Raw genomic sequence first — 26,698 nt, 5'->3', positions numbered from 1 at the left:
GACGTGGTCCAGTACAGGCAGGTGGTCGAGGTGTGGGTCAGCAACAGGAGAGACGGTACGGTATAGAAGGGTCCAACAGAATCATAGTCCAGTAAACAGAATTGGTCAGGGTAACACACCTCTCCAGTGGGTGCAGAGAACAAACAACGCTCAGGCACAGGATGCAGGGGAACGCTGGCGACAAGCATCTTATCCCCTATCCAAAGTATAAAGGATAAAATGTCTGATCGCAGGGGTCCCCAGCGGCCCGGCAGTGGTGGTGTCCAGAACACAGAAGCTTAGAGCTTCCGTGTTCGTGACTTCACGCCACACCCCCTCCATTCATGTCTATGTCCCATAGACATGAATGGAGGGGGCGTGGCGGCTGTAGTCACCAGCCATCCATCACGGAGCGGAGTTGGACATTGCAGGGGTCCCCAGCGGCGGGACCCCCGCAATCAGACATCTTATCCCCTATCCTTTGGATAGGGGATAAGATGTTTTTCGCCGGAGTACCCCTTTTAAATAGGAGATATCAGTGGAAAGGTTGGAGAAGGATTAGTAGGCCCTGTATATGTGTTGAAGAGAGTGTGTCCAGCCCCTATAGGTCACACCTGGAAATGCAGGGCTTCATCCAAGTAAAGTAAAGTATTTTGGAACAGAGTACCAGCAGGGACACCACAGGACTGAACAGGGGCCGGAAGTGGTCAGTTATTGGGTCCTGGTGGGAAGAACCTATTGGCATTACAGATGTCATAAGAGATTAAGGTCCCAAGGTTGTTAACACCATTTTGGTCTTAAATATCACTTTTACCGGTAGTTGATCGGTTAATTCAGTCTTTTTACCTTATTCTGTTTTAGGTATTTTTGGTTTTCTATTAAGTATTTTTTATATTTCTTTTTTTTTTTTCCAACCACTGAAAAGCCAGGTGAAGAACGTTACCCGACCTATGAAAACGGCAAAATGATTTACCACAACACCGACATCCGGGACACGTGGAAGGTATAACATTGGTCTCAGAATTTAAGTGAACATAGTGCCACGTTCCTTCGGCATAAAGAGAAAAAATTCCTAAAAACATTTTTCTAAATCTTAGATAATCCAAAATTCCATCACAGCCAGCGACGTTGGGCCACCAAGGATTATGAAAAGTGTCGACTCATGTTACATCACTGTTGTATTAACAAGGGGCATTTTTATTTTAGGAAGGCCCTAAAAACATCTCTCCCCTCCATAGGGAACACTATTTCTGCATTTATGGCCCGGGATGGGGTCTTTAATAGATGAAAAGCAACAAAAATGGAGGTTCCAGTGGATAATTCCCATAAAACCTAGACTTATTAGTTCATGCAAAATAATTTCCACACAATGCGGTCAGACATTGATCTGACATGTTTCTGTGACAGCTGACCTTAATCGTAGATCATCATTGATCAGGATATATAGTAGTTATACACCTCCCCTCCAGCTCTATCTGTATACTGCTACTATCTCTATGGGATCAGGATATATAGTAGGTATACACCTCCCTTCCAGCTCTATCTGTATACTGCTACTATCTCTATGGGATCAGGATATATAGTAGGTATACACCTCCCCTCCAGCTCTATCTGTATACTGCTGCTATCTCTATGGGATCAGGATATATAGTAGGTATACACCTCCCCTCCAGCTCTATCTGTATACTGCTGCTATCTCTATGGGATCAGGATATATAGTAGGTATACACCTCCCCTCCAGCTCTATCTGTATACTGCAGCTATCTCTATGGGATCAGGATATATAGTAGTTATCCACCTTTCCTCCATCTATATCTGTATACTGCTGCTATCTCTATGGGATCAGGATGTATAGTAGTTATATACCTCCCCTCCAGATCTATCTGTATACTGCTGCTATCTCTATGGCATTAGGATATTTAGTGGCTATCCACCTCCCCTCCAGCTCTATCTGTATACTGCTGCTGCTATCTCTATAGGATCAGGATATATATGAGTTATACACCTCCCCTCCAGCTCTATCTGTAAACTGCTGCTATCTCTATGCGATCAGGATATATAGTAGTCATACACTTTTCCTCCCAGCTCTATATGTATACTGCTGCTTCTCCTGTTGAATAAGAAAACGCATCAAAACTGTACATAATGTGAACTGACCCAACCCACTAATGAGTCTAATCACTTCACCTGGATGACTTCCAGCAGTCTAATTAGATGACCAGTTGAAGTGATCAGACTCCACACTCTCTCTCTGCAAAACCAGAGGATACATAGGAAACGTAGGCAGCATTAGGAAATCATTTCAGTGATGGAATTGCATGCAGTATAGCTGAAAACTGATGCCTGCCACATCCACTAGAACAGTTAAGCACAAGATATACACAAGAACCTCTGCATTATTCTCTAATAATAGCCCATTCTGCAATATATAAGAAAAAATAAAATTCCCAGAGTGCTTCTGTAAGTATGATGTGTATATATGACTTGCAGGCGATGGAGGAGTGCGTAGATTCTGGCCTGGTCAAATCACTTGGGGTTTCGAGCTTTAACCGGCGGCAGCTGGAAGTGATCCTGAACATGGAAGGATTGAAGTATAAGCCGGTCTGTAACCAGGTAACCCATGTTAGGCATCAGTGGATTTAAAGGGGTACTCCACTGCCAAAGCATTCAGAACATTCAGTTCCGAATGCTGGGTGTGGGCTGCATGGCAGTGATGCCATGGCCACGCCCCCTTAATGCAAGTCCATGGGAGGGGGCGTACGCCCCCTCCCATAGACTTGCATTAAGGGGGCGTGGTGTGACGTCACAAGGGGGCGTGGCCATGATGTCACATCCCTGCAGCCCACACCCAACTTTCTGAACTAAATGTTCTGAACGCTAGGGCAGTGGAGTACTCCTTTAATGCTTCTGTTTTATTTTTTTTATTTTTTTTACTATTTTCCTAACAAACAAACAGAACAAAAATCCCAAAAAACAAATTTCAAACTTTTTGTGCTCTCTCAGGTGGAATGTCACATCTACCTCAATCAGAGAAAATTGCTGGAGTTCTGCAAATCACATGACATCGTATTGGTGGCATTTAGTGTTTTGGGGTCCAGTCGAGATGCCGGATGGTAAATAAAAGTACAGATAAACCATAAAATGTTCCCAATATTTTTATTTATTAATATATTTTTTTTTATCTCTTTTTGAATCCACAAAAAAAAAAAAAAAAACCTGGTGTGTGTGTATATATATATATATATATATATATATATATATATATATAAATAAAAGGGTCAGTACTTTCCTCAGGGAGAGGACACCTCTTCAGGTGTAACGGAGATTCAGGTTAGGTCATTTAGCACTCTGCAGGCATTCTGGGTAGGGGAATATGCAAAGCAGCTCATTACATAACCTTTTCAGGTAGTGTTCCCTGGTATCAGCTTGGCTCCTGTTAAGGAATATAAAAAGCTGAACGGGATTTATGCCAAGCCAGACTACTCCCCAAAAGGTAAGTTTCGACCCATCTGCAGACAGCTGTTTCGGGGTTTTTGCCCCTCATCAGTACAGAGCAGGGTGATCTGGCTTGGCTGTGGTGAGAGGCCTGAGGCTTTAGAAGGGGTCAGTACTTTCCTAAGGGAGAGGACACCTCTTCAGGTGTAACGGAGATTCAGGTTATTCCCCTACCCAGAATGCCTGCGGAGTGCTAAATGGCCTAACCTGAATCTCCGTTACACCTGAAGAGGTGTCCTCTCCCTTAGGAAAGTACTGACCCCTTCTAAAGCCTCAGGCCTCTCACCACAGCCAAGCCAGATCACCCTGCTCTGTACTGATGAGGGACAAAAACCCCGAAACAGCTGTCTGCAGATGGGTCAAAACTTACCTTTTGGGGAGTAGTCTGGCTTGGCATATATCCCGTTCAGCTTTTTATATTCCTTATCTGGAGCTAAGCTGATACCAGGGAACACTACCTGAAAAGGTTGTGTAATGAGCTGCTTTGCATATTCCTATATATATATATATTTTTTTTTTTTTTTTTTTTTTCTTCAATCAGTCCTAAATAATGACGAATACCAGGGTTTTATATATATATATATATATATATATATATATATATATAAAAACCCTGGTATACGTCATTATTTAGGGCTGATCAAAACGGCAAGGTTGGGCTCTGTTATCAACCCATTGGCCCAATGTGTGTTACCCTATGGGAGTGTAGGCCACAGGCTTGGAGTAATGGCTACATATGTCAGAATTGAAATGAATAAGACCTAAAACTAAGCAAACGCACCACTAGTAGTTCCATATGAGAGACCCGTAGGCCCTCTGTGCCCCCGGTCCACCCAGCCTATTTTTATTTTATGCTTCCACGTTGCGCAGGCTTGATCTTCAATGTCCTCATCATATGGATAAGTCCTCCCTAAACCAAATCTTTTCCCCCCAGGATAGATCAGAACAGTCCTTATGTCCTTCAAGACCCAGTCTTGATTGAAATTGCTAAAAAATATGGACGGACGCCCGCTCAGGTGGCATTGAGGCATCTTCTGCAACGAGGGATCGTGGTGCTTGCAAAAAGTTTCATCCCAACAAGGATAAAGGAGAATTTTGAGGTAAAAAAAAAAATCTAAAAAGTTTCCTGTGTCAATTCAGGTTCCAACACTCTCCGATGTGGTTGTCTTCTGGTTGGAAGTCATCTGAGTCTAGTCAGCCATTTCTGAGATCTCATTGATTTCTACAGTGCTCTTACCAACCCTTAAAGGGGTACTCCGGTGGAAAACTTTAGTTATTTATTTATTTATTTTAAATCAACTGGTGCCAGAAAGTTAAACAGATTTGTAAATGACTTCTATTAAAAAATCTTAATCCTTCCAGTAATTAGCTGCTGAATACTACAGAGGAAATTCTTTTCTTTTTGGAACACAGAGCTCTCTGCTGACATCATGACCACAGTGGTCTCTGCTGACATCTCAGTATATGTTTGATATGGGGATTTATTCCTACTCTGGACAGTTTTTAAAATGGACAGAGATGTCAGCAGAGAGCACTGTGGTCATGATGTCAGCAAAGAGCTCTGTGTTCCAAAAAGAAAAGAACTTCCTCTGTAGTATTCAGCAGCTGATAAGTACTGGAAGGATTAAGATTTTTTAATAGAAGTCATTTACAAATCTGTTTAACTTTCTGGCACCAGTTGATTAAAAAATTTTGTTCAAATCAACTGGTGCCAGAAACTTAAGCAGATTTTTCAGTGACTTCTATATAAAAATCTTAATCCTTCCAGTACTTTTCAGCTGCTATATGCTCCATAGAAAGTTATTTTCTTTCTTAATTTCTTTCCTTTCTTTCCTGTCTGACCACAGTGCTCTTTGCTGACACCTCTGTCCATGTCAGGAACTGTCCAGAGCAGGAGAGGTTTGCTATGGGGATTTGTTCCTGCTCAGGACAGTTCCTGACATGGACAGAGGTGTCAGCAGAGAGCACTGTGGCCAGACAGAAAATAAATTCAAAAAGAAAATAACTTCCTGTGAAGTATACAGCAGCTGATAAGTACTGGAAGGATTAATATTTTTTAATAGAAGTAATAAAGGCACCAGTTGCCTTTTCACCGGAGTACTCCTTTAAGGTCTCTGAGTCACTGGTCACCTCCGTGGGCCCTGGCTGAACTGTATAGACTTTACCATCTGTCTACCCTCATTAAAGCTACCGTTGTCCGTAACTTGGCGTCGGAGTCATTATTGCCCCCGTGCCTAGCCCAGGATCCAGCGGTATACCTTCAGGTGGTATTGAGGATAAACCACGCCCTGGCGTCACGAACAAAAGGGGTTAATGCCATCTGCCCCTAGGGTAATTCCATCTGCCCTTTGCATCCCACCGTCTCCAGACATATGTCGTAAATAATTCTGTTGAAAGTATTCGGGGTTCACAAATATATACTGGTGAAGCTGACTTATCTTCACTAAATGAATCAATGTCGATCAGTATGAACGTTCTTATTGGTGCTCATAGAGGAGACTATGTCCATTTTTCGATGCTCCAAAAATGTTCTCTTAAATTTCAGGTTTTTGACTTTAAGCTAAGTGAGGAAGATGTGGACGCTCTGAATCAACTCGATAGGAACATGCGCTATACAGATGGACGCCTGTGAGTCCTTTCACTTTACCCGTCAGGCCGGGGCTTCCCTGGTACCTTCTTTCTTGCAATACTGCACCAGTTTTTTTGTGTACTCACTAGGCCAAGACTGCATTTGCATTTTATTTAAAGGGGTACTCTGCTGCCCCAGCTTTCGCATAATTTTTTTCTGAACGCTTAAGCGGGCGGCGGGGGTCGTGATGTCACGGCCAAGCCCCTTTGTGACAGTACACCAGGTCCCCTCAATGCAAGTCTATGGGAGGGGTCGTGATGTCATGGCCACGCCTTTTCGTGATGTCACACCATGCCCCCAATGCAAGTCTATGGGAGGGGGCGTGGCAGAGTACCCCATTACACCATACCCCCTCAATGCAAGTCTATGGGAGGGGTTATGATGTCATGGCCATGCCCCCTCGTGACATCATACCATGTCCCCAATGCAAGTCTATGGGAGGGGGCATGGCAGAGTACCCCATTACACCATGCCACGCCCCCTCGTGACATCACACCATGCCCCCACTGCCACGCCCCCTCCCATAGACTTGCATTGGCGGCATGGTGTGACATCATGAGGGGGGCGTGGTCATGACTTCACGACCCCTCCCATAGACTTGCATTGAGGGGGCATAGTAGATAATCTGTGTACAGTGACCCCCTGACCTACGATGGCCCCGACATATGATCAAATCGACATACGATGGCATCTCAGAGGCCATCGCATGTCGATGTCAACATCGACATACGATGCTTTTTTATGCCGGGGCCATCGCATTAAGTGCTATCCGGCAGCGCAAAATGCTTAAGCTGCTGCCGGATAGCAGCTGAATGTTCCCCGTGTGGTGCGGTAAGTATTACTTACCCTTCCACGATGCTCCGGGGTGCCCTCTGGGTCCAGCGCTGATCTTCCGGTGTCTTCTCGGCCCTCTCCGATGACGTCAATACGCTGCTGCGCACGTCATACAATAGGAATGGCGTACGCAGCAGCGTAATGACGTCGCTACGCAGGCCCAGTAAGGCCTTGCGGAAGACAGCAGAGGACCGGAGAAGACAGCGGAGGACCGGAGAAGACAGCAGAGGACCGGAGAAGACAGCGGAGGACCGGGGAAGACCAGGAGAGCCCAGCGGAGGACCGGAGAAGACCAGGAGAGCCCAGCGGAGGACCGGAGAAGACCAGGAGAGCCCAGCGGAGGACCGGAGAAGACCAGGAGAGCCCAGCGGAGGCCCGGAGTCACTATCGGGGGCGGCCGGGACAGGTGAGTACAGCTTCCTATACTTTACATTGCACGAATCCCTCAACATACGATGGATTCGACAAACGATGTCTCGTTTAGAACGAATTACCATTGTATGTTGAGGGACCACTGTATTAGTCTGCTACACTTTGTTCTAGTTGTGTTGGTAAAGGTTACTCCCTCATTCCCCCAGCTAACCCCTCCAGACAGGTGCATCACATCACAGCAAGACCTCTCCTCTGGTCAAGGACTTACATACCATAGAGACAGACTATGCCACTACTGTGGGGACCTAGACCAAAATAGTCCCATTCCTATCGTAGGACTCCTCTCCCCAGTGAACTGCAGTGTCAGAAAGCAATGGGATGGGGGTATTGACCTAATGGGAGGGGAGGGCAAAACCAGTTACCAAAATAGTATTTTCCCTTAGCAGAAACAGAAGAGCCTCCTTCCCAGGGCCGACTCTGCCTATGGGCAAAATAGGCAGCCACCTAGAGCGGCCTCTTGATGGGGGCGCTCTTCTTCCCACTGCAAGAAAGTTAGACAGTATCCGAACCACTCGCTCAGCCAGCTCAGCCAGCAGCACCACCACCAAACTCCTCACCTCCCGCTCATGTTTGTCACCCCAGTAGTAAGGAGATTACATGAGGAGGGGGCTTGTTACAGTGTGTCACCCCAGTAGTAAGGAGATTACATGAGGAGGAGGGTTGTTACAGTGTGTCACCCCAGTAGTAAGGAGATTACATGAGGAGGAGGTTTGTAATAATGTGTCACCCCAGTAGTAAGGAGATTACATGAGGAGGAGGTTTGTAATAGTGTGTCACCCCAATAGTAAGGAGATTACATGAGGAGGAGTTTTATTACAGTGTGTCACCCCTGTAGTAAGGAGATTACTTGAGGAGGAGGTTTGTTACAGTGTGTCACCCCTGTAGTAAGGAGATTACAAAGGGCAGGAGGGTTGTTACAGTGTGTCACCCCAGTAGTAAGGAGATTACATGAGGAGGAGGGTTGTTACAGTGTGTCACCCCAGTAGTAAGGTGGGGCATGTCAAAGGGCAGAGCCAATGGGTGAAGTCAAGGGGCGGTAAAATTAGCTTTTGCCTTGGGTGGCAAAAATCCCTGCACCAGCCCTGCTTCTTCCCCAAGTAGTCATAGCATTGCCAGTCATCCGGCACAGAGCAAAGTTTTCTCTGTGCACCAGATGTCCTGGGTGCCGCAGCCGAGATCGCGGGTCTCCCGCCTCTGGGGACCCCCGCGATCAGACATCTTATCCCCTATCCTTTGGATAGGGGATAAGATGTCTAGGGGCGGAGTACCCCTTTAAGTATATGGGCCATCTCCAGACGCCAGGCAAACAGATTAGGGAGAAAGGCTCGTTCCTTCGATCTATGAGGGTCTGAACCCACCGATGAAAGGTTTTGACAGGTCAAAAGTCTTTGGAAGTGACAATTTCACTTTAATCATGACAGCGCAAACTTTTTGTCTCTTTTCTTTTTCGTAGATGGTCGGACCATCCAAAATGTCCCTTCCATGATGAATATTGAGATAACAATCTTACCTAAAAAGAAGCAAGTCCTGGAAATACCCGTTTTTATATTTTACCTATCCAGGCTCCAGCAAGACTTCACTGCTATAAATCTTCTTTAAAGGGGAACTCTGCTGCTAGACATCTTCTCCCCTATCCAAAGGATAGGGATAAGATGTCTGAACCCGAGAGTCCCGCTGCTGGGGCCCTTCTCGATCTCCCGGGTTCCTGCAGCAGTGAACGTGACGTCACAGCCACGCCTCCCATGATGTCACGCCGCACCCCCTCCATTCATGTCTATGGGAGGGGGCGTGTCGGATGACAGCCGTCACTCCGCTCCCATAGACTTGCATTGAGGGGGCGTGGCCGCCCCCTCAATGCAAGTCTATGGGAGGGGCGTGAGGGGCGTCATCTGACACGCCCCCTCCCATAGACATGAGCGGGGTGTGACCGTAATGTCATGAGCCTCCGGGGCGGCACCTGGGAGATCCCCTGTCCCTGGGGACCCCCGCGATCAGACATGTTAAGATGTCTATGGGCGGAGTACTCCTTTAATATCACTAAGTAGGACCGCCCATTAGACTCCTAAATATAAAAAAGGGCAAGGATTTATTTACTAGAATAAAAAAGCAATAAAAAATGATAAATCTTATGTTTTTGGTTATATTCAGCTCTTAGAGATTTGAAGGGGAACTCTATCTGAAGGCAGCATGTTATAGAGCACTATGTTCACGTGTTTCTATTTATTTCTGTGTATCTGTAGATTTTAATAAACAAATGTAAAAAATAACATAATATTTTGTAGCCTCAAAGTAATTTAATAAAAAAAAAAATTGTCTGCAATGTTCTAGTTAGAGGGGAGGGGAAAACACAATGTACAATCCAATTAAGGTAGAATTTTTCGGACTCTATAATGGTAACTGTGTGGGGTAATAAGGGAAGACCCCAGATCTACAGTATGTACAGTACATAAATATGTATAATAACCAAATAACACTGGCGATGGAGAAATCTAAATACCGGAATAAAGATTTGACTCATAGGAATCAGGGAGTCTAAGGGTAGGTTCAGATTCGGGAGCGTCCAAGGGTGGCCATCGGCCGGAGCGTGCGGACATTACCTCCCCCCATATACGGCAATGCATCATGTGCGGAGTCCGCAGAAAGAATGGGCACGTTCATTCTTCCTGCGGACACCGGAATTTGAAATTCTGCTATGTGAACAGCGCAGCAGAATCGCTTTGAAATCAATGGGACTCTGCTGCTGTGGAATTCTGCAGGGAAATTTTGGCGTGTGACTGTTCAGCTGACAGCTGTTAAAAAATGTATGACCACCTTAACTTTAAGATTAGGATTTATAAAGCACCATAAAGCACAACTCTTTTTAGGCCCTATATCATGTACACCATAGGGCAGTGTTTCCCGACCTTTTCACGGTATATAATTTTTACCCCTGTTGGTAGTTTACCATCTGATGTAGGTTGCCCATGTAGGTAGTTTGCCCCCTATGTGTTAGACCCCCTCCCCCATAGGTAATTTGTTCCTGTTATGATTCGGCAAGTTGGAGGTGGATCCTCTGTGTCAGAGAGGGATTGGCGTGGACCGTGTCGGTGGACCGGTTCTAAGTTGCTACTGGTATTCACCAGAGCCCGCCGCAAAGCGGGATGGTCTTGCAGCGGCGGTAGCAACCAGGTCGTATCCACCGGCAACGCCTCAACCTCTCTGACTGCTGAGACAGGCGCGGTACAAGGGATGAGGCAAGAGCAAGGTCGGACGTAGCAGAAGGTCAGGGCAGGCAGCAAGGATGGTAGTCAGGGGCGACGGCAGGAGGTCTGGAACACAGGCTTTGGACAACACTAAACGCTTTCACTGGCACAAGGCAACAAGATCCGGCCAGGAAGTGAAGGGGAAGTGAGGTTATATAGACAGGAAGCAGGTGGAAGCTAATTATGCTGATTGGGCCAGGCACCACTCATTGGTGCACTGGCCCTTTAAATCTTAGAGAGCTGGCGCGCGCGCGCCCTAGAGAGCGGAGCCGCGTGCGCCAGAACGTGACAGCCGGGGACCGGGACGGGTAAGTGGCTTGGGATGCAATTCGCGAGCGGGCGCGTCCCGCTATGCGAATTGCATCCCCATCGTGAATGTCAGAGCAGCGCTCCCGGTCAGCGGGTCTGACCGGGGAGCTGCAGAGAGGAGAACGCCGCGAGCGCTCCGGGGAGGAGCAGGGACCCGGAGCGCTCGGCGTAACAGTTCCTTTAGGATTCCTTGATGTTAGCTTGGTAGAGCCCCCCCCCGTAGGTAGTTTGTGCCTGTAGGCAGCTTTCTCCCTGTATATAGCCCCCCATGTAGTTAGCATGCCCCCTGTAGGTAGCTTTCTCCCTGTATATAAGCCCCCCATAGTAAGCTTTCCCCAGTAGGTAGCTATCTCCATGTAGAAATACCCCCCCCCACCTTCCAAAGTAGATATAAAAAACATATTCACCTTGAATCCCCCCCCCCCCCCCCCTGTAGTCATTGGTGTGTTTCCAAGCTTCATTCTGCAGCCACTAGAGGACATGCGATGGTTTTCTACCTTCCCTACCGCAGGGGGTCTAGGGTGTCCTGTGGCCATTTTCCCCATCAGACTGCCAAGGCATCACTGGTGGGTCCTCGCACATCGGGTGGGAATCACTGCCATCCCCCCAGTCAAAGGATAGGGGATAAGATGACTGAATGAGAGGGTCCCCAGTGGGGGGGGGGGGGGGATCTCCCTGCTGCACACAGCGTTCGTCTAGAGCGTTGGGTGCAGAGTCAGAGGCTAGTGACTTCAAGGTCCCGCCCTGCTCGTGATGTCACGAACACACCCCCTCAATGGACTTGCATTGAGGGGGCGTGACCGTGACGTCACGAGTCTCCGCCCCGCATTGCCAGTCATCCTGCTCGGAGTGAAGTTCGCTTCCTGCACTGGATGTCTGGGGTGCCACAGCCGAGATCGTGGGGTCCCCCGCGATCAGACATCTTATCCCCTATCCTTTGGATAGGGGATAAGATGTCTAGGGGCAGAGTACCCCTTTAACTACTCCTAAAGGTCCTTTTACACGAGCCAACGAACAGCTAAATGAGCATTCCCAGGCCCATGTTAAAAGGGCATTATGACCCCCATGGGTATTAACGGAATATAAATGTGTGATGTAATCTATGGAGAAAGTCGAATTAGTGAGTATAATCAGAGTAGATATTTCTGTAAGCATTATGGGGGAAATTTATCAAAACCTGTCTAGTTGCCCATAGCAACCAATCAACCAGCTTCTTTCATTATTAACAAAATGAAAGAAGCGATCTGATTGGTAGCTATGGGCAACTGGGCAACTTCCCCTCTGCACAGGTTTTGATAAAGCTCCCCCTATGGGCCATAAATAGTAATTTTCTTATAGAAGTCAATGTAACATTCGAAATAAAATGGAATCTAAACTTTTATCTTTTTCTCCAGTAAGAAACACAAAAACAAAGGTTTACTCCATTTATGCTTTATTAGTTGTTTATTTTTTTATTTTATTTTAAATATTCGTCATACTTTCTTACATATGACTGCACGCTCTGTACGTATAAAAAGTCAAAAGTAATGGAAATAATGAAAAGGAATAGTCGCATCTTCTACCCTCTAAAGAGACAGATACTTAATATTCATCATGGAAAGGATATTCAGGGTGCTGCTTCATTCTGGAATAAAAAATAAATAAATAATAATAATAATTCTTAAAAAACATTAAATAAATATAGCGCTGACACAGGTCTATGACTACGACTGCTCTCTGAAATAACTTTTAGGCTAGGTTCCCACTACGGAATTTCCGCCTGCAATTCCGTTTGGAAATTAACGGCAGAAATTCCGCTTGCTAAGATGTATAGTATAGTGAATGGGTTTCCGTTCACAAATTCACACTTCGGAATTTGTGAAGCGGAATTTGTGAACGGAAAATCCGCTTGGAAATTTCCGCCTGAAGAATGGCGTTGCTCATTCTTCAGGCGGAAATACTCGCGGAACACATTGCAGTCTAATGGAGACTGCAGTGTCCGCGCGGTCCTAGCACCGACTGATTCAGTCAGCACTGGCCGCACTCGGAATCTCCGGGCGGAAATTTTCTTCCCGTAGATTCTGTAGAGTGAACCTAGCCTTAGGGTCCATTCGCATGGCAGAATTTCCGCTTGCGGAATTCCGCCTCGAATTAAAGCCCATAGACTTCTATGGGATTCCACACTCCCATTCACACTTCTGAATTTCCGCAAGCGGAAATTCAGAAGTGTGAATGGGAGTGCGGAATCCCATAGAAGTCTATGGGCTTTAATTCGAGGCAGAATTCCGCAAGCGGAAATTCAGAAGTGTGAATGGGAGTGCGGAATCCCATAGAAGTCTATGGGCTTTAATTTGAGGCAGAATTCCGCAAGCGGAAATTCAGAAGTGTGAATGGGAGTGCGGAATCCCATAGAAGTCTATGGGCTTTAATTCGAGGCAGAATTCCGCAAGCGGAAATTCAGAAGTGTGAATGGGAGTGCAGAATCCCATAGAAGTCTATGGGCTTTAATTTGAGGCAGAATTCCGCAAGCGGAAATTCAGAAGTGTGAATGGGAGTGCGGAATCCCATAGAAGTCTATGGGCTTTAATTCGAGGCGGAATTCCGCAAGCGGAAATTCAGAAGTGTGAATGGGAGTGCGGAATCCCATAGAAGTCTATGGGCTTTCATTTGAGGCAGAATTCCGCAAGCGGAAATTCAGAAGTGTGAATGGGAGTGCGGAATCCCATAGAAGTCTATGGGCTTTAATTTGAGGCGGAATTCCGCAAGCGGAAATTCAGAAGTGTGAATGGGAATGCGGAATCCCATAGAAGTCTATGGGCTTTAATTTGAGGCAGAATTCCGCAAGCGGAAATTCAGAAGTGTGAATGGGAGTGCGGAATCCCATAGAAGTCTATGGGCTTTCATTTGAGGCAGAATTCCGCAAGCGGAAATTCAGAAGTGTGAATGGGAGTGCGGAATCCCATAGAAGTCTATGGGCTTTAATTTGAGGCGGAATTCCGCAAGCGGAAATTCAGAAGTGTGAATGGGAATGCGGAATCCCATAGAAGTCTATGGGCTTTAATTTGAGGCAGAATTCCGCAAGCGGAAATTCAGAAGTGTGAATGGGAATGCGGAATCCCATAGAAGTCTATGGGCTTTAATTTGAGGCGGAATTCCGCAATCAGAAATTCTGCAGTGTGAATAGACCCGTAGAGCTCACTTACTCCTTAAAAGGTCCATAATGCAAGTTTTTATCCAGTCCTTCTAGAGTTTTTATATCTTCGGCCTTCAGCTCAAAATCAAACATCTGAAAAAGAGAAGACGCCACATTAATAATAATCGCAGCAATTTAGTTTGGAGACACTCGTTTACTTTTTGTATTATCTGTACATAGAGTGGAGCAGTGTGTGGAGAAGCTTCATGGCAAAGACAATGGATGGGGGTAATGGACAGAAATGTGTTTATAGACTGATATATATGGAGGATAAGATGGAGTTTAGACCCCTCCAAAATAGGATGCTGACCCCACCCTCTTATGATAATGAGATAACTTCATTGACCCCGTACTCTAGAGACTATGAGATGACTCTGCTGACTCTGCCTTCTAATGGTAATGAGATGACTCTGCTGACCCCTCCCTCTAATGATAATGAGATGACTCTGCTGACTCCACCTTCTAATGATAATAAGATGACTCTGCTGACTCCACCTTCTAATGATAATAAGATGACTTTGCTGTCCCCTCCCTCAAATGATAATGAGATGACTCTGCTGACTCTGCCTTCTAATGATAATGAGATGACTCTGCTGACCCCTCCCTCTAATGATAATGAGATGACTCTGCTGACTCCACCTTCTAATGATAATAAGATGACTCTGCTGACTCCACCTTCTAATGATAATAAGATGACTTTGCTGTCCCCTCCCTCAAATGATAATGAGATGACTCTGCTGACCCCCCTCTAATGATAATGAGATGACTCTGCTGACTCCGCCTTCTAATGATAAGATGACTCTGCTGACCCCTCCGTCTAATGATAATGAGATGACTCTGCTGCCCTCCCCTAATGATAATGAGATGACTGCTGACTCCGCCTCCTAATGATAAGGAGAGACTCTGCTGACCCCCCTCTAATGATAATGAGATGACTCTGCTAACCCCTCCCCCTAATGATAATGAGATGACTGCTGACTCCGCCTCCTAATGATAAGGAGAGACTCTGCAGACCCCGCACTCTAATGATAATGAGATGACTCTGCTGACCCCTCCCTGTAATGATAATGAGAGGACTCTGCTGACCCCACCCTCTAATGATAATGAGATGACTCTGCTGACTCCGCCTTCTAATGATAATGAGATGACTCTGCTGACTCCGCCTTCTAATGATAATGAGATGACTCTGCTGATGCTGTCCTCTTATGATAATGAGATAACTCTGCAGAACCCGCCCTCTAATGATAATGTATTGACTTCTCTGACCTAAACCATTCAATAATAATTAGATGACTCTATTGACCCCGCCATCTAATTATAATGAAATGACTGCTCATCCCTCCCTCTAATGATAATGAGATGACTCTGCTGAACCCGCCCTCTAATGATAATGAGATGACTCTGCTGAACCCGCCCTCTAATGATAATGAGATGACTCTGCTGAACCCGCCCTCTAATGATAATGAGAGGACTCTGCTGAACCCGCCCTCTAATGATAATGAGAGGACTCTGCTGAACCCGCCCTCTAATGATAATGAGATTACTCTGCTGACCCCGCCCTCTAATGATAATGGGATAACTTTGTTGACCCTACATTCTAGAGATAATTAGATGACTCTGCTGGCCCACCCTCTAATAATAATAAGATGACCCGGCCCTCTAATAATAATAAGATGACTCTGCTGCCCCATTCCTCTGATAATGAGGCATTTCTGCTGACCCCGCCCTCTAATAGTAATGAGATTACTTTTTGACCGAGCCCTCTAATGGTGAGATGACGTAGATGATCCCAGCCTGTAATGATAATAAAATGATTCTGCAGACTCTGTCCCAGTTTACACAGAAAAGCTGACTGCTGAGCATCAGCATCACGTGTCTGCTCCAAAGGTCACTGAAAAACCATGAGTGTTCTCAGTCATCTTCTTTTATATTCTGTATATATCCTCTGACAATACAGCAGGTAAACAAGTACATAAGACCATGTAGTTACCCCAAGGTTTTGCTTAAGCCGGGCTGCAGAGAAACTTTTGGCTAACACCACAATTCCCTTCTGGAGGATGAAGCGCATAGCGACCTCTGCTGGAGAACGGTTGTACTTTGCCGCTACATTGGCCAGGACTGGATCTTCAAGCAGCACAGGGAGGCTCAGGTCCACCCTAAAGGTGACATCAACGTTAGTTACCACATAAATGACTATATAAAGAGATGATCTGTGCTCCATAATACCTACCAATTCTTGTCTCTATGTGACCCCAGCACGCTGTATGCCACCAGCACGATATCCTTGGTCTTACAATACGCCTGCAGTTTGCTCTGACTCAGATATACATGACACTCCACCTGTCATCCAAAAGACAAGATTATAGGTATTGGACTTTGGAATGTCAATATGACTGGTTACCAGCACCGGTCATACATGGGTGAAGTTATCAGTACTGTCCAATTGAAGAATTCTACAGTCGGCATCTTCCCACCCTAAAGGTATTGAAAGAGCTTTATTGATCATTAACAGGTTCACTTGTCTTAGATGGACACTATACCACATGCTACACTAACACTCCGCTCCATCACTCACTAAAAAAAACATCACATTACAGTCTGTGATCGGGGAGACCATTCCATCTTGGACAGTCCGGACGTGGATGAAGAAGAGGACGAACGCCCCTCTACTTCCCCTACCTCCCCACATGTTTGCGGGGTAGTTTGGCCCTGTGATCCGTGCCTCCCTACCTCCATAGATCCCACACCCCTGCCTAATCTTCCCAGCCTAAAATGGATGATAACAGGATACGACGGTACAATATGACAGTACAATATATAGCACAGGTTCCCTTAGCTATACGCTATACCACATGCTACACTAACAATTCATCACATTGATAGGGGATAAGTTTTAGATCACGGGGGGGAACAAGCACTGTGGCCCCCGCGCCATTGTCTGTACGGAGCCCGACTCTCCCACAGAGCCCGAAGCGGGGGCTGCCACACCCCCTGCATATATCTCGGCAATTTTCGGCTCCGTACAGACGATCGCGGGAGGGCCACAGCTCTTGGACCCCCCACGATCTAAAACTTATCCCCTATCCTGCGGATAGGGGATACGTTTTCCTGTAATGTCTGGCATGAGACTTGTCCTTTAAGAAATGAACAATAAATGTCTTATTTTATGCACTGTCATGGCTTTGGTTTGGCGGTTCAGGAGTCAGGTGGAAGTTGCAGGTAAGTTATGGTGGACTCCTTTTTACTAACAGAGTATGTTAAATCTCATGTCAGTAGACAGGCTTAACCTCGGAGGTGGCCAGCCTTAAAGGGGTACTCCGCTGCTCAGCGTTTGGAACAAACTGTTCAGAATGGCGCCAGGAGCTTGTGACGTCATAGCCACGCCCCCTCATGACATCATGCCCTGCCCCCTTAATGCAAGTCTATGGGAGGGTACGTGACAGCCCCCTGCCATAGGGGGTCCTGGGTGAAAACATACTTTTTACGGAGCCGTCTATATACTGTACACACGTTCATGGCAGCTGCGGGGCGTACCTGTATAGAGCTTTTTTATATACATATATAGATAGACTATTTCCTTGCAGTAGTGGGGTCCCATGTGTGTGACTGTATACAGAGCCCTCCATATAGATACTATACATATAAGTGTATGGCGGCTGAGTACACAAGTATAGAGTCATTGTTCTGTACCCCCAAGTGTCAGTGTGTCCTAGTTCTAGGACCTTGTGACTCCTCCCTGTGGTCATACCTGGTTACAGACTGGTTTGTACTTCAGTCCCGGTTTGCTCAGGAGACGTTCCAGTTGCCTTTTGTTAAAGTTCGAAACTCCGATGGACTTCACCAGTCCTGCGTCCTTGCACGCCTCTAGAGCCTATAGTCGGATTAGAGGTCACATGGTGAACGTGGGTTGATATGTGGATGTCCTTAATTCTCATTGAACCAAGGTATAAACATACACCAGACTGACAGACACTGCTAGATGTAGCCACCATTAGGGGGAGCTAAAGAGCTTACTGAATACTGGTTATGCATTGATCTTCATAATAACTCTGTATGCAGCTTCAGCCTGACTGAATACAGAGAATTTAGAGCTCTGTTCGGACAAAGGTACTGACCAATATAAAGATAAAATTAACTCCTTCCTGGCATTTGACATACATGTGTTTCCTTTCTATGGCCAATAAAAGTCTTCTGGGCTGTGTCAGGTATTTACTTGAATGACACATAACTGCAATACTAGACACAGCCACACATGGACAAGAGTGGCGCAGTTCCCAACAAGGAGGGGACATTAATCAGAACATTAATTAACATTGATAAACTAAAATAAAGGTGTATAATGCCCAGAATTCCAATTCAATACCTCACCTCCCAAGTGGCACAGAAGTCCACATCATCATACACAAAGGGTTTATCTGATTTGCTGGGTTCCTCGGCTCCTGCGGGCTGAAAAACACAAACATAATGCATGGTTGACGTTCCTTTGTGTCATGTGATTCACCTGCTTTTCCTTTTGTTACCTATAGGTGTCACTATTTCACTTCTGTCAATAAAGAGGTTTATACGGTGACTAAAATCTTTGCATCAGATTGAAATATATATATATATTTGTAAGTGTATGTACTATATTTCAAATGTGAGTTGTAAAAGTCGATTGAAAAACTCTTATTTTAAAGGGGTACTCCGGGATACAGCTTTCTTTTTTAGCATACTGCCCAGAATGCCTGAATGTAAAAAAAATACTGTACTCACCTTCCTCTGCTCCCCCAATTCCTCTGCTATCCCGATCCCCGCCTCAGCAGTGATCCTCCTCCTGCCTCTTGTGGCCGACTTGTCACACTGCAGCTCAGTTAATCGCCAGCCGCAGTGATGTCCCGCCTCGGTCGATGATTGGCTGAGCGGTCTACCGTCCGGTGCTGAGGGGAATACATCACAGGCTGAGGTGGGACATTATTGTGGCCGTTGTGAGCCGCAATGTGACAAGTCGACCACAAGCAGGGCTGGTGCAAGGATTTTTTCCACCCTGGGGGACAGCTAATTTTGCCGTCCCTTGACCATGCCCATTGGCTTCCCCCTCTGACACTCCCCACCTTACTACTGGGGTGACGCTTTGTAACAAACCTCCTCCTCATGGGGCGGATGTATGGAGGCGCGCTCGATGTCAGGATGATCTGCCTGTCTGGCCTTGGAGGTGGCCTTGGAGGTGGACAATGGCATCAGGGGGGGGGGGGTACAACGGTGCTGGTTGGACGGGTGCTTCTGATGAGCGGCGGGTGCTTTGGATGCTGGCTGGCTAGTAGCTTTCTTGCAGCGGGTAGAGGGATGCCCCATTCAAAAGGGCACTCTAGGAGGCTGCCTATGTTGCCCATAGGCAAAACCTGACCTGACCACAAGAGGCTACCAAGGGCCTCGGGGGAGCAGAGGGAGTTTTTTGTTTTTTTTGTTACATAACGGCATTCTGGGCAGTATGCTAGAAATAATGCTACACATTTAACAAGACTTAGGGGGAGGGATTTCTCATTGTTTGTGTATATCAAGTTCTTTTTACCCCTGTTTTCCTGGGTGCACGTTCTTATCGCAAAGTAGCTCAGATGTAGACAAATTTCTAAGTAAGACAAAGCTTAAAGCCCATAGACTTCTATGGGATTCCGCACTCCCATTCACACTTCTGAATTTCCGCTTGCGGAATTCCGCCTCTCATTAAAGCCCATAAACTTCTATGGGATACCGCACTCCCATTCACACTTCTGAATTTCCGCTTGCGGAATTCCGCCTCTCATTAAAGCCCATAGACTTCTATGGGATACCGCACTCCCATTCACACTTCTGAATTTCCGCTTGCGGAATTCCGCCTCTCATTAAAGCCCATAGACTTCTATGGGATACCGCACTCCCATTCACACTTCTGAATTTCCGCTTGCGAAAGCAAGCGGAAATTCAGAAGTGTGAATGGGAGTGCGGAATCCCATAGAAGTCTATGGGCTTTAATTTGAGGCGGAATTCGCAAGCGGAAATTTTGCTGAGTGAATAGACCCTGAGTAGCAGAGAGGTCAAAGTTGGAGACTCAGGCGCTCAGGTCCTGACCGGTCCAGACAATCACTTACCTTTAGGGAGAAAGGCCAGTGCATTATAAACAGGTCCAGGTAATCCAGCTGAAGGTCCTGCAGAGACTTTTCTAGACCTTTGCGGACAAGTTCAGGAGAAAAAAATGAACACCACAGCTAAATAGAAAAAATAAATAAAGAAGAGTAAATTAATAATAAATAAAAATAAATGAATAAATTCTATAAAAAAAAAAAGGACATAAAAATGAACAAATAAATGATAAAAAAAAAAAATTATGTAAAAACTAAATTATATAATTATATTTTTACAGAATGAAGTTCCCTAGGACTATACCCCTATCCTATCATAATAGGCGCATTTATATTCATCAGGCTCGTTTGCATAAATTGTAATAAAAAATTTTTTTTTTATTATTATTATTATTATTATTATTATTAATAATAATAATATTTATTTATTTAAAAATAATCAGGACGTTCATCTGATCAGAAGTTCCTGTAATTCCTGTTAGAAAAACATTTGAGGTGTCACACGTGAGTTTTGATCAGTCGGGGTCTCGATGCTGAGGATCCCACCGATCAGGAGAACAAAAAGGAGAAGCGCACAGTAGCGCACTTCACTCCCTGGCTTGTGGTGATCTCCATGCTGCTTCTCTGGATGCTCCCATAGCACATATGTCTGATTTACTTCCAGGTTCCTATGCTTTATTTTACAGTAGTAATGTGTGCTGCTGCCACTAGGTGGCTCTGTTATGTTCACTGCACAAGTCAAACAGTTTGTTTGGTCTCCTCCTGGCCTGGCAGGAGACCAAACTCAGGAAGTTTGTGCGGGGCATGACGGGCACAGCTCTCGCAGGCTTCAGTGACATCGCTCCTGTTGGGGATCACCCACTTTCTTCTGCCAGGAGCTCACTCAATGCGATCAAGGGGAAAGGTATGATACACAGTTTTTTAAAACCCGGAAAAAAAATTTTAAGGGCAGGAGGGGTGTTAGGAAATATAATCTGAGTTAGTTTACAAAATATGGTTTCATGACAGGTTCTCTTTAAAGGGGTACTCTGGGAAAATAAACGTATTCCCTTTCTGCTGTAGGGGAGTCGGCTACTCACCCCTCGCACTCCGGCCCCCACCCGAGGAGACGGGCTTTAGTGACGGCCTGCCCAGCAAATCATTGGCTGAGCGGGGACCCAAGCTTAGCCGGGGATTTGCCGAGGACTTCTGAGAGATGTTGAAAGCTGTTTAGACAGTGTTTCCCAACCAGGGTGCCTCCAGGTGTTGCAAAACTACAACTTCCAGCATAGCCTGCTGAGGGCTGGGGGGAGCTATTGGGGCATCCTTAAAGGGGTACTCCGGTGGAGAACATTATTTTTTTTTTAAATCAACTTGTTCGAGAAAGTTAAACAGATCTGAAAATTACTTCTATTAAAAAATCTTTATCCTTCCAGTACTTATCAGCTGCTGTTTACTCCAGAGGAAGTTATCTAGTTCTTTCCAGTCTAACCAGAGTGATCTCTGCTGACACCTCTGTCCATGTCAGGAACTGTCCAGAGCAGGAGAGGTTTGCCATGGGGATTTGCTTCTACTCTGGGCAGTTCCTAAAATGGACAGAGGGTCTTTTGACAGTGCTGAGGGAAGTGCCCACTGAGGACTGTGTGAGACGTCTCATGTTCAAGGATTTTACTGCATGTATGACACCACATGTATCTCAGGGCAGAAGCCAATCTAGACAAGAACCACATGGCACCCCAAGGCTGACTGATGTGTAGGGTGGAGTGAGGTCTAGTCCGTCTGGTTCCATCCCACGGAACTTGTTAAGTCTGAAAAACAACAAAAACACACGTTACCTTCCCCGTATAGAATATGTCCTCCCTCTTGACTGTGCCATCAGCGATCTTGGCACGGATGGCGTTGCCAACCTGGACTTCATTGCCGTAGATATAAGCGCAGTCAATGTGCCTGTAGCCCAGATCGATGGCAATTTTTGTGGCCTCTTCCCCGAGACTTTTTGGGACCTAAACAAAAAAGGAAAATTAAAAATGACAATAAAAAAAAACGTAAGAAACGAACGCAAAGAAACAAATGTCAGAGGTGTCACATTGGGGTTGACATAGGTTTCATCACTTGGCTACATGCCGATGTCGTAAGTAATGAGTCCAAGCCTGCTAGACGCCACCCACAGAAACAGCGCCACGGCAGCAATGGCCGCCGCACCGCACCATTGTGATCACTGCAAGTTGTATATGTGTGACCATGTCTGTCTCTATTTGAATTTACATTGTGATGTCTATCCCCTCTGTTTTGATTCCACTTGGTCAGCACTCTGCCCCTCCCCCTCAGCCCAGGCCTATTTAAAGGGGTAGTCCAGTCCTCCGGAGTTCTGAACATTTTGTTCAGAATGCTCAGAGTAGGAGGTCGTGATCATGACTTCACGGTCACGCCCCCTTGTGACGTCACGCGGCGCTCCCTCCATTCATGCCTATGGAATGGGACAACCACTGCCACAGGAACCTGACATTTGTTTAGAACGCCAAGTGCTGTGGGAGAATGCGGGGGGCCCCAGCAGCGGGACCCCCGCAATCAGACATCTTATCCCCTATCCTTTGGATAGGGGATAAGATGTCTGGCAGTGGAGTACCCATTTAAATTTTCAGGAAACTGCAAAGGGCCCTATTCTTTCTGGCAGTCTCTCAGTATTTGACTGGGAGTACATAATATGTGTGTTTTGTCACCTGTTCACACTGGTGCTCTGCTCTCCGGCGGCCATTGGTGGCGCCGTGTCTGTAGAGTGGCGCGGCCCAGAGTCTCTTTGGGTGGCATTGGGGCTGCCCTGCCAGTGGGTTGTTCATCCTGTGGGCACTTATGTTGCAGCGCTGCTCAGTGCTGCGCCATTTCATGCTAGGGATGTTAGGGACCCGCTACGTACAACCTGTTAGTTTAATCAATTTTGCTGAGAAGCCGAGGATCATGACTGTTTTGTTTCTCTATTTGAATTCACAATCTTGCATGGGACGGAAGATATTAAAGGGGTACACCGCTGCTAGACATATTATCCCCTATCCAGAGGATAGGGAATAAGATGTCTGATCGCGGGTGTCCCGCTGCTGAGGCCCCTCGCCATCTCCCGCAGAACCCAACGTTCTAAACAAATGCCGGGTTCCTGCGGCAGTGGTTGTGACATCACAGCCACGGCCCCTCGTGATGTCACGTCACGCCCCCTCTATTCATGTCTATGGGAAGGGGTGTGTCGGTCAACATGCCCCTTCCCATAGACATGAAGGGAGGGGGCATGGCATGACATCACGAGGGGCCGTAGCGGTGACGTCAAGATTACGGCCTCTGGCACCGAGCGTTCTGGACAAAATGTTCAGAAAGCTTTTGACATGTCCCAGGGGAGAATTCAGACCCCAATCGATGAGGAGACTGAGCGCGGCTGTGCGTTTTTTTTTTTTTATTATTTTATGTCTAGGTGCCCAGGACAGCCCCATAGACGTACATTATGGGTAGGGTCACACATAACGGATCCGCAGCGTATTTTGCACAGTGGATCCACCGATGACCAACCCTAGAATGTGCCTCCTGCCTCTGCCTGCGTTGTCTGCTCGTAGCAGCAATCCGTCACTACGAGCAGACACACAGGGACTGGTGAGTTGCAGCGCGCATGCGCAGTGTGATCAGACATCGCAGCCACTTTTAGCCTAGGTCAGGGAGCAGGAGGAGCAACCACGATGTCTGCGAATACAATGCGCATGCGCATGGCGACTTGCATGTCTATGAGCAGAAAACACAGGCACACTCTAGGGTCGTCCATCGGCAGATCCGCAGTGTATAATATGCTGCAGATCCATTACTGGTGACCCTACCCTATAGACAAGTCTTGGTTACGTGACACAGAGCCGGGAGTGAACGCGCTAAGCGCACTCTTCTCCCGGCCCGCTATCGTAAACACCCCAACCGATTAAAGGTTATAAAACATCTCTACAACATATCAAAAGGTTTTTGCATTAGATTTGTAAAACAGGACGAAGAGACTGTACAGGGGTAGTACAGCGCATGACATTTCGACAGACTCCCATCCATTGACGGTACTGAAGAACGTAAGAGCGCATGGTCATCTCTAATGTCAGATCGCGCCGTATAGTGCTTTGCCATTAAAGCAATCGGACTGGAACAGCATCTCCCGACATGAGGCGCTCACTGGTACTAAACTTTCCCAAAGTAAGAGCTGTGTTTCGAAATGGGAACTTAAAAGGGTACTCCGCCCCTAGACATGTTATCGCCTATCCGAAGGATAGGAACTCCGGGCCGATGCTGCGGTGTTACGTTCACGGAAGCCTGGGGCTTCTGTGATCATGACGTCACACCACGCCCCCTCCATTCATGTCTATGGGAGGAGACATGATGGCTGTGTTTGCCAGTCATCCGCCACGTAGCAGAGTTCCCTCCATGCACCGGATTACTGGGGTGCCGCTACAGGGATTGCGGTTGTCCTCAGCGGCCGGACCCCCACGACCTATCTTTTGGATAGGGGACAACATGTCTAGCGACAGAGAACCCCTTTACTGCAGAAGGCTCCAAACCATGCCATCGAAGCCAATGATTATGTTGTACTGATGTATTGGGCTTCAAATGTAGCATGTGAGAGAGAGAGAGAGAAGAATGCTGGGAGAACACGTGATCTAATAGAAAGCAGGATAAAGCTGACTGTACACATTGGACATGTGTTGGCTGAACCCGTTGGCCCTGACCGGCCAACCATCTATTGTGACCTCCTGACTCTCCCTGATGGCCGATGTTAGGGGAGTGAAGGATCACGCAAGTTGGGTTTCAACTACCCAAACCATTAGTTCTTGGGGTGAGAAGTCATCGCCAGAGGAATCTAGCAGCTGATTCCTCCCCTTTACCCTATTCAGAAAACATTGTGTATTGGTGGATCATGAAAGGTAGTTGTTGGTTGAATGAGTATCTGGCTGATGGATATCTTAGGCTGCATTCTCATTACGTTTAGGCACTACAGCTGCCGGGTTAGATAGTGACTCCGGTCGGCTCATTTTTGCCCTGTATCATATTTGCCCTGTATGCCACGGTTTTAGATCGGGTCACAAAACAGGATTATGGGGCAAAAATGAGCCGACTGGAGTCACTATCTGAATGGGTTTTGGCCTCGGTCCAGCTGGGATACAGGAGCTCCCGGTTTTGAAATTTCCCAGCCGGATCCGACAGCTGTAGTGCCTAAACGTAATGTGAATGCAGCCTTAGAGCATTTGCGATCTGCATAACCCTAGACAGATCAGATTGGATAACGTGACCAGTGTCACAGGAGGACCTCGCAGGCTTGCTGGGACTTGCAGTAGTTAGACTGACTTTGGTGCAGGCCACGGTGACTATAAGGTGGACTTGACTGACTTGATGACTGACAATTAGAGGACTTTGGCGTACTTGCAATTGACAGGTGGCTGCAGACTATAGGCTTGAGGCCTCCAATGATCCGGACACACACACCGAGATGACTTCACTGGACCTCAGGAACTAAGAGAGAGAGATTACAGTCCCTCCCCTGGTTGTATAGGGGGGCTGTGCCAGGAGCCCATAGGTAACTTGGGGGGTCACCTGGTCACTAGTGCCTCCTGGGTAACAATCACATGGTATAACAATTAAAGAAACATTACATTATTAATATCACAAGTTATATATACAGGGGATAACACATAAAGGGGGCCCTGGGGACATGAAGAGACTCTGCCCAACAGAGCAGGAGAGGTACGAGGAAACACAACACCATCCCGTACTGGGCCACCACACATCTATAGAGCCCTTTGGTTCTGGAAATCGGTGGAGATCATAGAGGTCACCTGTGTCACCTTCTTGTGAAGTGTCAGAAAATCACATCTACCCCAGCTATGGAGAACAACAGCTACGATAGGAGAAGATAGTAGGGACTTACATCAGGAGAGGCGTAGGTGCCCAGTCCTAGGATGGGTATGGTGTTCCCATCACTCAGGGTGAGGCGGGTGTCCTTGGTGAGAGCCATGCTGTCTCTGTTGTGGAGCCGTCACCTCACCTGGATATATATAATATCAGCACAGGGAGTGGCTACCTACAGCGAGCCGAGATAAGAGGCTGAAGGGCAAAGTGAGGAAAAAAATGAACAACTATTTATATTAACACAGGTATATGAGAAAATACAGAATCCCTGCTTTCAGGGTCTTTACTTCCCTTAGATTATTCTGTTTGTGAAGAATTTAGAGCAAGAAGATAAAAAAAAAGGGATAATTCAGTGACTTCATTATAATAAAACCATCAATGGAAAGAGATCATAAAGATAAGGCTGCACTCCGACCTCACTGCTGACGAAACATTCATTCTGCAGAGCTGGGATGACAAAGCATTGACTAAATCTTCCATGGAGCTTTCCAAAATGGTTCTGACCTCTACAGCATTTATACATTTATATTAGCTTTATTATACTCAAGAACTGCACTCACTATTCTGCTGGTGGGGTCACTGTGTACATACATTACATTACTTATCCTGTACTGATCCA

General features: G+C 46.5%; 2 protein-coding genes across 5 annotated transcripts in view; one reads left to right on the top strand and one right to left on the bottom strand.

The window, feature by feature from the left end:
• LOC130267623 (aldo-keto reductase family 1 member C1-like) overlaps positions 1–26,698 on the top strand; it is a 92,114-nt gene that overhangs the window by 51,402 nt on the left and 14,014 nt on the right. For 3 of the 4 annotated variants that reach the window (XM_056517661.1, XM_056517660.1, XM_056517663.1), the window contains exons 4-8: positions 905–982; positions 2,470–2,592; positions 2,983–3,092; positions 4,409–4,574; positions 6,020–6,102. In XM_056517661.1, the coding sequence (XP_056373636.1) occupies positions 905–982; positions 2,470–2,592; positions 2,983–3,092; positions 4,409–4,574; positions 6,020–6,102 (560 nt within the window). Of the gene's footprint in view, positions 1–904; positions 983–2,469; positions 2,593–2,982; positions 3,093–4,408; positions 4,575–6,019; positions 6,103–8,822; positions 9,150–26,698 lie in introns of those variants that run through there. The other variant, XM_056517662.1, reaches the window with a different exon arrangement.
• On the bottom strand, positions 12,346–26,192 carry LOC130267630 (rho crystallin-like). The gene is made up of 9 exons (XM_056517674.1): positions 26,099–26,192; positions 22,002–22,169; positions 20,197–20,313; positions 18,461–18,538; positions 17,841–17,963; positions 16,323–16,432; positions 16,083–16,248; positions 14,103–14,185; positions 12,346–12,544 (listed from the first exon to the last, which is right to left on the bottom strand). Exons 1-9 carry the CDS (start codon positions 26,183–26,185, stop codon positions 12,502–12,504), a joined length of 975 nt encoding a protein of 324 aa, XP_056373649.1. The 5' UTR covers positions 26,186–26,192; the 3' UTR covers positions 12,346–12,501.

Source organism: Hyla sarda, chromosome 4 (genome assembly GCF_029499605.1).
Source record: "Hyla sarda isolate aHylSar1 chromosome 4, aHylSar1.hap1, whole genome shotgun sequence".
In the NCBI taxonomy this organism is placed as follows: Eukaryota; Metazoa; Chordata; class Amphibia; order Anura; family Hylidae; genus Hyla; species Hyla sarda.
This window is presented reverse-complemented; position numbering and strand designations above follow the sequence as displayed.

What these genes read in the sequence shown, in the direction of transcription:
- LOC130267630 (XM_056517674.1), bottom strand. Translation starts at nt 26,185, where the DNA reads ATGGCTCTCACCAAGGACACCCGCCTCACCCTGAGTGATGGGAACACC. An exon ending in TCACATAGAGACAAGAATTG is followed by an intron (nt 16,249 to 16,322) that starts GTAGGTATTATG and finishes TGTCACCTTTAG; the next exon opens with GGTGGACCTGAGCCTCCCTG. An exon ending in CATTATGGACCTTTTAAGGA is followed by an intron (nt 12,545 to 14,102) that starts GTAAGTGAGCTC and finishes TTTTTATTCCAG; the next exon opens with AATGAAGCAGCACCCTGAAT.